General features: G+C 41.5%; 1 protein-coding gene across 4 annotated transcripts in view; it reads left to right on the forward strand.

Moving 5' to 3' along the window:
• LOC117214383 overlaps positions 1–12,374 on the forward strand; it is a 127,021-nt gene that overhangs the window by 52,262 nt on the left and 62,385 nt on the right. For 2 of the 4 annotated variants that reach the window (XR_004488846.1, XR_004488845.1), the window contains exon 1: positions 4,785–5,022. The exons of 1 other annotated variant lie outside the window; for it this stretch is intronic. Coding sequence is in view for 1 of the 3 variants with exons in the window: in XM_033460478.1 (XP_033316369.1) it covers positions 4,974–5,022 (49 nt within the window). In the remaining 2 variants the exon portion in view is untranslated. One more of the 4 variants, XM_033460478.1, reaches the window with a different exon arrangement.

Below are 12,374 nucleotides of genomic sequence, written 5' to 3' on the forward strand. Positions count from 1 at the left end.
GCCTTTACGTGGGTTTTACCGGATAAGTGACGCGTAAAGTGCATCGTGTGCGGTTATCTTATTTATACCCTGTGTGTACATCGAAGGGAAGGAAAACACGGGGCGGGGTGCGCGGTGAAATTGAAAGAAAAAAAGGAAAGGAGGGAAAGAAGAGAAGGAAGAAAATGTAAAAAAGAGACGTAATTACCGGGAAGAAGGTCGCCACGCGGCCCTTCTGGTGCCCCCTTTGCACGCTCAACGCCATGGCGTAAGTGTTTGTGTTTTGCAATTACCGCTTTCTGCTGGCCCACCCGAAATGAACTCCCGCGAGTAATTAACCTTCCTGGTGGTTTGCACCAGCCACGTGCGAACGAGCTTGCTCTCCACTCGGTGGAAGCGCCTTCGGAAATTTTCAAATCCGTGATTCGCCACGTTGTAAATAGCAATGGGATGAAGCACGCCACGTATATAGCCATAAATACAAATTAACACAGCCGTCTCCCTCGGGTCTATATGACCCGAAATTGATCTTATGCTTCGATAGATATTGTTAGAATATATATTAGTCATTAGATAATCATTATCTATGTATACTTTAATAATAATATCTATGAGCATATATAGATCTATTCTCTGTCTATTAACACGTTGACTGCCGCGTCACCCATATTTGGGTGACAGCAAAGTTTTTGATCTGACAGCACCAGCCACATTCGGGTGATAGCAAAGTTTCCGGTCTGACCGCGTCACCCATATTCGGGTGACAGCAAAGTTTCTGATCCGACAGCACCAGCCACATTCGGGTGATAGCAAAATTTCCGGTCTGACCGCGTCACCCATATTCGGGTGACAGCAAAGTTTCTGATCCGACAGCATCAGCTATATTCGGACGATAGCAAAGTTTCCAATCTGACCGCGTCACCCATATTCGGGTGACAGCAAAGTTTCTGATCCGACAGCATCAGCTATATTCGGACGATAGCAAAGTTTCCGGTCTGACCGCGTCACCCATATTCGGGTGACGCTTATTTGACTACCTGCGAAGGATCGTCTATTACGATATATATATAGGGCCAACCTAATAGTCACGAAATATTTAATTTTATTATTCAACGTAGTTTCCGTACTTCTCGTGCACTGCATCATTCGTATGAAGAAATAATTGAAGAAGAGAGGATATCCGATGAGATACAAAGCGATGAGGACAACGGAGTAAAATCCAATATCCAACGATCGCCTGGTAGTTCGAACGCTACCCGGAAGAGTTTTGAAAAAATTTTCCATTATCGTTGAACGATGTTAGGAGCGAGGAAACGAAGAATCCTATATTTTTCTGAATCTGTCGGGGTATTTTTTATCTACTCGCGACGTACTTGAGCCCGTCGCTAGTCACGAAGCTTAACTTAATAAGGGATGGCTATTAAGATGTGTGGTTTGTCGCCGAAGATCTCGCGAGATTGAAAAATTGGCGGAACTCGGCAGGGTTAGGTCGCCTTTTTCATCGATCCTGTTAAATCTTATCGGAGGATCGCTGTGTGCAGGCGTTTTGGGTAACAAAGGTGTCATGATTTATGGAGGATTAAGGCACGTTCCCATCGATCAAAAAGGGGTCGCGGTAAGGTCGAGATGCGATCGTTTTAAAGTCCTTAGAGATAAAATCGCGATTATAGTCGCGGCTCCATTACGGCCACATCACGATAAAGTCAGCTCGTCGATGGGCATTATTAAGTGTCCTTAATTCGCGACGCAATAACATTTTCCCCAGAAACCACGTTCGCCAAAGCGAATACTAACATTTCCAGTACATTGGTTCAAGAGAAAAGGAAAGAAAAAAATTCCACATCTTAACGATTAATACAAGTAATTTTTGTTTCTATTTTTTTTTTTACTTCAACATTGAGTCGAGTGGTCATTCGTTGATCAGACTGCGTTTGCTATGTTTTCGTGTGTATAGCGTAGGAGAGGTCCTGCCATATCTCGTCTACCATCTTTCATAATTCGCGCACGTTGATAATTTTCTCCGCATTCGTCCCTTCCAAGTCTTCATAATATTCGTAGACAAATATTTGCCCCGAGTATCGTAGATGCCTGCCCTCGCATGAAAGTTTAATTCGTAGCGCGACGCTAATAACCAAAAATTAACAAAAAAAGAAAAACGCGTACTCGTCATACTATTGCTGCGATCTACAAATTTTCCTTGATGGACATACGAAAGAGGAAGAGATAAATTTTGGACGAGCTCGAATAGAAATGCAAAAATAACGGGAAAAAATCGATATCCATTGATGCACTCTCGACCAGAAAATCGCGAGAGTTGCGCGGATTGCCGATCGTGCGGCGAAATAATGCTTGCCACTAATGGGACGTTCTTGCGTGGAAACGTAGAATCGTGTCTTTGCGCATGCGCGTGTCCTTTGCTCTTACACGGACCCCGACAGCCGAGATTTATCGCGTCGATTCTTCGGTCGGTTTTCAGGCAAAATAGCGACACATTGTTCCGCGTCCACGTTGAAAAATCGCTCACTGCTCGATTTCTGCCTCGATTTTAATCAATTTTCGACCCTCTCGAGTTGCCATGCTAGGAAAACACGATTTTTCAAGAGCGTCGCTCTTCCGTTCGGGGGCTCAGGTGGCGTGCTAGCTTCGTTTACGTTTCTTTTTTTCCCCACCGATAGCGCTGCACAGAGATTTACAAGTGCCCTGTTTAACCCTTTTGTTCAGAATTGTTACGTTCTATTCATTTTCTCTTCTGTTGTACACGAGGATTTCTAGGTTAGGAACAAACGGACGAGTTAATCTCCTGAACATAACCTGCTTTTTTAAATCGACAAGCGACAACTTCATTTTTATATTATTTGCAGAGTTACCTTTCATTGATCGCGATTTATTATTTCTCTGCTCTTATTATAATTCCTCTTATCATTCGTCCATGTTCGTATAGCAGATTTTCATGGCAGTAACACCTGCGAGTAACGTGGCTTTTCTGATGCAAACCAGGTAATCGCACAAGTTCGTTGGTATGCAATTGGTCGTGTGTAGGTATCAATTATACGATGTTCCTGTTCATCAGAAACAGCTAGATACCTGTTATCCTAGTCACTTACTCCTAACACCCTTGAATCTCCCAAAATTGATGGTCTATGCCCATAGCTGAAGCAAAATATTTACTAGAGATTAGTTGGAAAGTATTTGTTGTTTGACGACTGTATGTGCATAGGAGAACTTGTTCTGATAGCACAATCGTCAGGGGAACCCCTGGTGCGGTAATAATTGCACAAGTGCACACGCGACGATAACTGTAGCGGCTTGTTATTGCGGTTGCACGGTTTGACGCGATTCCGTTTGTTTATGGGTGTATGTAACCATTCTTCCTTCCGTGATAACTCGACCCTCCTGTCGATCCATTGATCTGACCGACGAATATATACGACTTTCTCACGCTTCTAGTTATCACGTGTGATGTTTAAAAAATCATAATTAGTAGGATAATTTTTTCTATTTTATTTACATAATATCATCGGGTAATTTTATTTTTGATTTGAGATCAATGATCCAAATATGAATAATAATGTCCCTTAAAAAATTGGATATAATTTTTTGCCAAAAAGAATACCTCGTAACCGCTGGTCGATAGCATTAATCCAGTAGATGCTATATTTACATCACCGAACGTTTTCCTATTTCCGTTTTCGGTTTTTGGGAGTTGATTAATTCGAAAAATAATTAAGGGAGAGAGCGGAGGATAGGAAGAACAAGAAGGGGTTGCGCCTGTCTTTTTGCTTCTGTCGGACAACAAAAATCTAATTAAGTCGTCAAGAGACCGTGTCCCCGTTTGGGCTGGAATAAAAAGCGGGAAACAAATTTTCCACTGCCGGCTAGAAATTTTTTCCCGCCGGTCCGGTATTTAAATACAGAGGAATTGCCACGGAATTGTTCTTGCGAAAAACAAACGAATAAAGGGAACATCAACAATTACAACCGTGCTCCGCCGCTGGTGCTCGACAAACCCACCCATTTTACCTTTCCAAAAAACAAGAACACGGAAAACCTACCAAACGACCAGAAAAAAAGAAGTAAAATCTTGCTAAGGGGAACAATAAAGTCATTAGTAAAAAAGTAGGGGACCGATCGTAGCGGCGCCACCCCCCTAATTGCCATTGCTTGGCTCGCTCACACAATCATTACCACTGACCCGCCACTATTTGCCGCTTTCCCTTTCGGCATGCGTCAGGAAAATTCCGAAACAGCCGCCTCCTTCATCTAGTCCCCACTATGGTCGTCTATCCGCCCCACCGAATACCAGTTGATCTCGTTCGGAAGCAAATCGCGGGGACAAAATCTCGTTGACTCGAAACGAGGCAATCTTCCAGTCTCCGGGACGCGGTGGTAAGGGTGCGGGTCACGATACGTCGTCCCTGAGCCGTGTTCCTACTCTCAGGCGCGCCGCTTCCCCCACCACGCCACCACGAAAGGGCGCAACACGAGATCGTGCGCGCTCGGTTGTCTTCGGCGGTGCTCGGCCACGCTGCTGCTCCGCTCGACGCCAGCCATGAACCGCGCGGTGGGGGTAGCTGTGGAGTGGGCGGCATGAGCTCGCTAGGGTCGCAGCACTTGGACACGCGATCATCGCGCGATACACACGCTCTTCCCAAATGCCTCACCGGCTGCAGCTATTTCCTCGCGACGCGTGCCTTTCGCGCGATCGTCACGCGTACGACTTATCGTGAGGGAGGTCAAGGGGAGTCCGGCAGACCTGTCGAACCATTCGGTACTTACTCTGCTGCCTTCTTTTTGTCAAGGTGCTCGTTGCCGCGGCTCTTTCCCATTGTGACTCTGCCGCCTTGAATCGTGACTCGGGTATAATACAGTGCGTGGACTACTGCTTTCGTGAGCTGACACCGTGTGTGACGCTGTTCTCTGTGAGACTGTGGTGAAGCATTAAAGAAGATTCTTCGAGAAGATAGACTGGTTATAAATTGACCGATCGCCTGGCCATGGATTGGAGACTCGGATTGCTGTTGTTGACCTGTCTTCTTGTTGACGGTGAGTGACTTTTCATCAGGGGGACGTTTCTTAGATGCGTATTAAGGGTATGTGGTAGGGTGTTACGAGGGTGGCTTTAGCGCTGTGTCACTCGGTGCCGCAGTCGCAGCCAGAGTAGCGTGCGTTCGCTGGTATTAAAAATTCCAACCTATTCCGACCGTCGTTTGTTCAATAACTGCCGGAACATAGTATCCAAACGCGCGATGGTGCCATCGCGGATTTTCTTCGGAGGAATTTCAGCGGATAGACTGAACGGGGCCAGGCTTGATTGGGTTTCCAGAAAAGTTATGACTGACAGGGATATTGTGCTCGTTAGGGAAAGGTATAAGAAACTTTTTTCGGGCTCATAATGATAGGGAACAGATTTTTCTTACAGTTAGGTTCGTTCTTAACTATCGTTTCAAAAGTTATTGGACTTTCTATGTAGGACAATTTTATTATTACATGTTATATGTAATTATTAATCTTTTGTTTTATCATTATATAGTTTCAAAATCTTTTGTTTTATTATTATATAGTCACATTTGATCAAGATATGATTCGATCGTTACAAACGAGAACTGTGTAACATTTGAATTGGATAATTATATTTAACCGCTGCTGGGGTTTCCTATGTAGATAAATTTTCTTTTATATTTGTATATTATCATTATTATTTTATATTACAATATTCAACTTATCCATAGCAATTAATTATTTTATGTCGCTGTTTTCGTAAATCAATGGTATTCTATTGTAACAGAATGTTCACTGTTTACACGTTTTTGCGACAATCTCCGCGTTTCGGTATCGATCACAATAAGCATACCAAAACAAAGTCAACCTTCGAATGGTAGGAAGTTCCAAGAACTGATAGCTTCCAGGCATTGCACGGTAATTCCTTAACTAATCACATCAGTATGTTTAACAGGTGAAACAATATACTATGGAACAGTTTATTATAAGAGTTTTAATTAAATTAAATTAATTTCTATTTTTATTCGATTGAAAGGAAACACGAATTAATTTAATGTCTATATGCAATCTTTGTATAAATGTTATAATAATTTGTAGATTTCGTTTTATTTCGCTATTTTACCAGGCTACGAAACGTAGCATTCGTTTACGCCGCTTGTTTATTACACTAATTACTGTATCTTACCGTACTCGTTAGTGTTGTGTACAAGAATTTAGTATCACTGTTAACACCAGAGTTTACCATCCTATACCTAGATATAAATAATTATAATCAAAATAATATACTGCAAGTAAGTACACTGGTACTAATATTATCGTTAATTAAACTATAAAATTTCTGCGAGATATCAACGTATTTTATTCACGATTCAAATTCGCAGTAATATCGAATTTTTTAAAATTTCGACGAACAATTACGTTATTTCGATCGCTTTGGCAATCGTATTATTAATTTGGTGAGGAACACTGGCGCGCATTCAGTAAGTGGCAAAAACAAGAAACACCGGAAGCCCCGCCATTGTAGCAGACTTGTTAATTCCAGTTGTAAACAGCAGAGATTCTTTTAGCTGATACTCATCTTAAGTATACTTTTGTACGTTAACAACAATGGCTAAAGGATAATGTACTATTATTTGGGAGATTCAGATAAGAGACAGGAAAGCAGTAATATTCCTTTAAAAAGCCAGCAACTCGTGACAATAATAATTATCCCTACTTCGTTAACGAGCCAAACTACTGATTTTGAGCGATTTTTAATTAGCAAATGACAGTCTTCCTCTCTTGGATATTAAAAAAAAAGAAAAAGAAAAAAACTCTATTTATAACATGTATCGACCAATCTGATCTACGATCTTTCGTCGTCGTTTTATTATTTGCACGATTCTATTCTGCCAGAATTTACTATACTTTCCTGAACGATAATCTGGACCTGGAAATTCCTGGAAATCGAGGAAATTTCAACGCGTTTGACTCTGTCTCCTTGTGATATCTTGCTCGCACTATGTCACCACGAATTATCCATTTTTCGTCCACCATGGAAATTCGTCTCAAAAGTAATTCGTTTTCTAACTTATCGAACGATGCATAATCGAGACGTCATACCTATTGTTACCGCCGCAGCTAACATAAACAGTTCTCAACGCTGTATTTCGATATTCGCGATACTTCTGCAGCTCGTTTATCGCGCGATATAGATTACTTCGAATGAAACTTGATATCTGCTCGTTATTAATCTCAATATACGCTCTAGAGTGTTTAACGCGTAGACTGCCACGCGAATTTCACATATTTAAAAAAAAATTTTTTTTTACCCATTCTCAGATATACTACACCATGACATTTAATCTTCGAAAAATATTACGTGGCATTTGCACGTTGTTTCCTGATAACGTTATCTAAATCATTCGCACGGTTGAACAATTTTTAGCCCGTAAGATTTATCTTATTTTAACCTTCTCGAATTACGATATTTCAGTGTTGCTTTAATTTTATCAACCAGCTACGCGATTTTAGACGATATTTAACGCAAGATTGAAAACCGATAACAATTTCTCCATATATTTTTCAACGTCGAAAAAACAGACGAGGATTGGGAAATTTCGAAAATGAAAATCGGAAGAACACGACGTTCAACGTCTTAGGAAGAAGTCACGTGCGCGGCGAAAGACTAAAACGCTAATAATATGCCATCAATTATACAAGAAGGGTGGGCGGAAAGTCTGGCGAAACTCCATCAGCGATAACAAGCTGTCGAGAGTTTGTCGTCTTGTATCCGTCTTGTTTGTCGTTGGCACGCGTTTCCAGCGTTCTCGTTGCTCGACGTTGCTCCTTCCAAAACTCATTTCGCGATATGGGGATAAACAAGTAAAACGGATCGAGCTGAGGTTGTACAGCTCGGGGTTTGACCCAATTACCAACCATTGAAATTCCTCCCGGTTTTCCTTTCTTTCCCCCCTCTCCCATCATCCATTCTACTCATCCGTGTGTAGCTTGAAGCAATCTTGGAAAAAGGCAGAAGGCAGATTCCGATCAGCGACGTATCCGCGATCAGATCGCGGATAAGCGGCGGCGCTAGTATCGCGTCTAGATGGAACAAAGAGAAACGTGAGCACACGCGTCGACCTCGTCCCCTCTCTTTCTCTCTCATTGCGAACTCCAATTTCCTGATGGGAATGGATTAATATAATTTGATGGCGCCTCGGGAGAATTATGCATCTCGTGGCTCGATCTTGCTGCGAAGCCAGGGTGCCTCGTTCCGTTTCTACACCTTCGATGCTGGTACGTTCCCGTTGCGAGAGAATTAGGCTGGATGAAGCTTGTTAACGAGTGTCACACGAGAGCCTTTTATGAATATGGATGCGCTCCGGTGTTGGTGCGTATCGAACGATGATAGTTATGGCGCGGTGTGGAGGTTAGGTTGAGTCAATTAGGAGGTTAGGACCGACAAGTGAATTAGGGCTTTTGAAATTCTACCGTCTATACTTTACCACGATAGTCTAATGTTTTTTTTTATTTCTTCCGATACTGAATTCCTATCACAGTTTTCCAGTTTTATGGAGAATTGGAAAATTGCAGGCTAGATAGAATCTGATACGAGCAATACCAATTCTAGGGAATTTTTTGCCAAGAATTTATCAAAAGGATACAAACGAGCATTACTTTCGGAATCTTCTAGTTGCAAAGAAGAGAGGGGACACGCGTTCCAGATAGAACAGCGTCGCGACGCGAGGCGGTAGAAAAAGATTTCTTATTCTCAAACATAACCTAAAGAATTCCAAGCGTGGGCAAGTTATCGTCAAGATACTACCAGACACACGACGAGCGCCACTTGCTGAATACTCAAGTCCCATCAGAATCCTCCACAAAGGATGTACAACAGTTGCATCCTAAATATACGGATTTCTAACGTAGAGCAGTAGAAAAAGATTTCTTATTCTCAAACCCAATACTAGCAATACGAATTCTAGGAAAACCTTCGTCAAATGTTTTAGCAAAAGTATGCACGAACAACCACTTTTCCGATACTCAACCCCCAGCAGAATGCTTCTAGTTTAGCAAAGAGCATGAACGCCACTTTCTGAATACCGAATTCCCATTAGAATCGTCGAGCAGCGAAGAACACGGGAAAATTGCAGGCTAAAAATCCTCCGCCGTCCATGAGATCCATTAGCACAACAGGGTAACACGAGAACCTCTAATTATTTCGAGCGGTATAGAATTTGCCGCGTCCGTTCTCCGACTGGGCTCGAGCAGACTCGTCCCTGTGTACAGGTGTCGGCACGCGCGATTCAACCGCGATATCTTCTCGCTGCTTAACGATAACGATCATAATAATTTAATTTAACAGCCGGCGAGAGAAGGAGGTCACAGTCGCATCGATCTTGCCCGGAAAGTCCGCGAGATGCAGCGAGCAAATATTAAAGGGCCACCCCCTCCGTGCCTTGCCTTGTCCCCGTAACACCCCCTCGTCCCCATTTTTCCCAGTTTTCCACCCCCGTTTTTCTGCCATTCTCTCGTTTTCTTCCAACCTTTTTTCTTCCCTCCCCCTGCCCACAAACTCCCTCTCTGCCATTTCATTCTCTTGTCTGTTCGGTGCCTGGACCTTGTGTGCATGAGAAGAAGAGAGAAACAGGGCCAAGACCGTCTACGAAAAATGCAAACTGAGAGCGAAATGTGCTCGAACCACGTTTATTTCCTCGACAACAGCCAGGTTTTTCTTCCAGTCGTTTACGGACCCTGAAGAATCGTGGACCTGGTTGTGGCGCGAGGATATAATAACGTTCAATTACCGCTTCTGTCTCGACGTCTAGGGGTCTCGAGACGTGCCGGGGAAGGCCCGGATTAACGCTTGTTAGCAAGGTTAAAGATGCTGTTCTTCGTGACTGGGAGATTACTGGTTGCATGCGAGCACAACGCGCTTTAAAGATAGAATTAACGCAGGCGAAGCTATCAATTTCTAGTTTTTGCAGAAATTTTATGGATTTTGTAGATTCTAGTTTTGTAGATTTTGTAGTTGCACCTTTTCTTGGGGGAGGGGGCAGCTTGATGAGTTTTTTGTTTTGTCAACTAGCATATAAATTTGACGTGGATCTAATTTGTAGACAGAGGGCTTTTATGCGGGCGAATTCGTATTTCTGAGAATGTAATGAAAAAGATACAAGCCGAGTGGAAGATTGTCTTGCCTAGCTAGTATTATAGATAGCGCAATAGTTCGGATAGTTTGTATATCTTTTTGTATTATGTGCAACCGTGGTACTTTCAGATTTTCTACGAACGCGTAAAAATCCGCAAAAATCTACTAATCTGAATGTAACTGCAAAGTGAAAAGAAGTTTGAATCTAACCTAAACGGCCAATCCTAACCTATACCTAGTCCTATTTCTTGACCAAACAGTGATCAAATTTAGTCTTACTACGAATTTCAAGTCTGATGTTAGTCCTAACCTAAACCTAATTTAGGTTCCATTCGGACTTAATTTCAATTTGCGGTATTTCTTAGACGCGCAGTCCATTATGACTGCTTATTGCGACGTATGAAGGATATTAGTATAAAGGATACTTTAATTGGCTCAAAAACCAGAGTACAGTGACGTGGAAAAATTCTTGCGAAACCGAGTCGTATTAATCTAACTTCTGCTTACTGATGAAGGGACTTCTTGCGAGGGGTTCTAGTTAAAACGAATTCTTCCTCCTCGATCATTTCTTTAGCCAGGCCTGACGGCCGCCAATTCTCAATTTACCAAGTGTTTTTAAAACGGGCCACCGGCTAATTTATCGAGCCATCAACCCAAACGCCTTCGATGTTTCCCTCAATTTCAAGACTCGCTATTATTCATCGGTTCTTCGATCATTCTTTATAAAAGAGGTATATTTCAACGCTCTCTTAAGGCCACCAACGACAACGATATCGGTTGTTGTAATTTCTAACCTTAACAGAGAGAGAATCGTCGTTTAACGCGTGCCCTCGGCCAAATTGGTATTTTAATTGGCGGGGATAGAAAAATAATACGCAGAAATATATAAAGACAAATATACATAGGGTACTTATAGTCGTTATAATGTTCTTAGAGAGCGAAACAAAGCTGTAAAATATAAAAAATATACTTTCATATATTTGGGAAGGAAAATTAGCAGGAAAATTAGATTTGATTCGTAATAAGAATAAGTTCTATCACTGTTCGATGAAAAATACTGTCAAGTACAGATTAGGATTGATTTTTATGAAATTTCTCATATTAAGAACTTGGATCTTTTATTGAAAAATGTTCTACATACCGACGAGAATACTGTAACATAGAATTCAAGTGTAGTTTCCCTTCCTGAACAGTCATTAATAATGCTAAAAGATGGTGTCACAGTGTCGCCTCTATGGGGAAAAACCCAAGTGTCAATAAACGTCAGTTAATCGTTTCTTGGTTTTTGTCTATGCTATATATCCAAACAAATGGGACACCGAGTTTTCTTTACAACCAAGATGTGCCACATACTATATGGCTCTTCTCCAGATATATTTCTTTTTCTACGAATTCAGGTTACGTTAGTGGATATGTTTCCTTTTCCTCTTGAACGTCTTGTTTCTTGACACCTACAATTGAAGCATAAACACTGCTCGATCGAGGGCTTCTCCTAGACAACACTGTAAGTGGCGGACATCAAATTTCTCAAGAGCGAAACTTGATATTATTTTTGAAATTTAATTTGTTTTGATTATTATAAGATCTTGCGAGTGTGCAAAAGATAATCCAAGTGCGTCACGAAATTTGTTTATTTTTCTACCAGTATAGTGGAATTTCATTAGAGACAGGACCGTATTTGTAGAAATGTCTCCTCTTGGTTGCAGAGAAAATTGAACGTGCCGTTCATTTAAATTTGCAAGCACTGTAAGTACCAATTCTGTTTTTCTCTAGATAGCTGGTTTAAAAGACAACAAATATAGTTTCTCAAGATGGTCTTTCTATTGTTATTACAAAAGTATATTTTATAATATTCCATATGTTCTCACCTACTTACCATTTAATGCCACAAGATGCGATGTTAGACGTACCGTTGGTGTCGCCTTTTAACGCTGTTAGCAATTACTTACAAATGAAAATTGCTCTTTAATTCTATACTACGGTATTCCCATTCGTATGCAGGCCATTATACGATAAAAAAACATTTTTTCACTTTTGCACTTGCAGCGTTGCCTATGAGAAACCTTCAATTAAAGAAATTCACCCTCTCTGTTTGCTGCGGCCTCAGCAAATATAAACTCGAACATTTCCTAAAAAAAAAATCCTTAAAAAAAAAAAAACAAAAAAGAAAGGTACGATTACCGTTCGAATCCTAGGAAATGAGCCTCGAAAGAATTTATAAATGCCCGTGGAATTCGATCCCGTCACTGCCGGATAACCTGCC

This window comes from Bombus bifarius, unplaced genomic scaffold (assembly GCF_011952205.1).
Source record: "Bombus bifarius isolate JDL3187 unplaced genomic scaffold, Bbif_JDL3187 scf7180000009200, whole genome shotgun sequence".
Classification (NCBI taxonomy): Eukaryota; Metazoa; Arthropoda; class Insecta; order Hymenoptera; family Apidae; genus Bombus; species Bombus bifarius.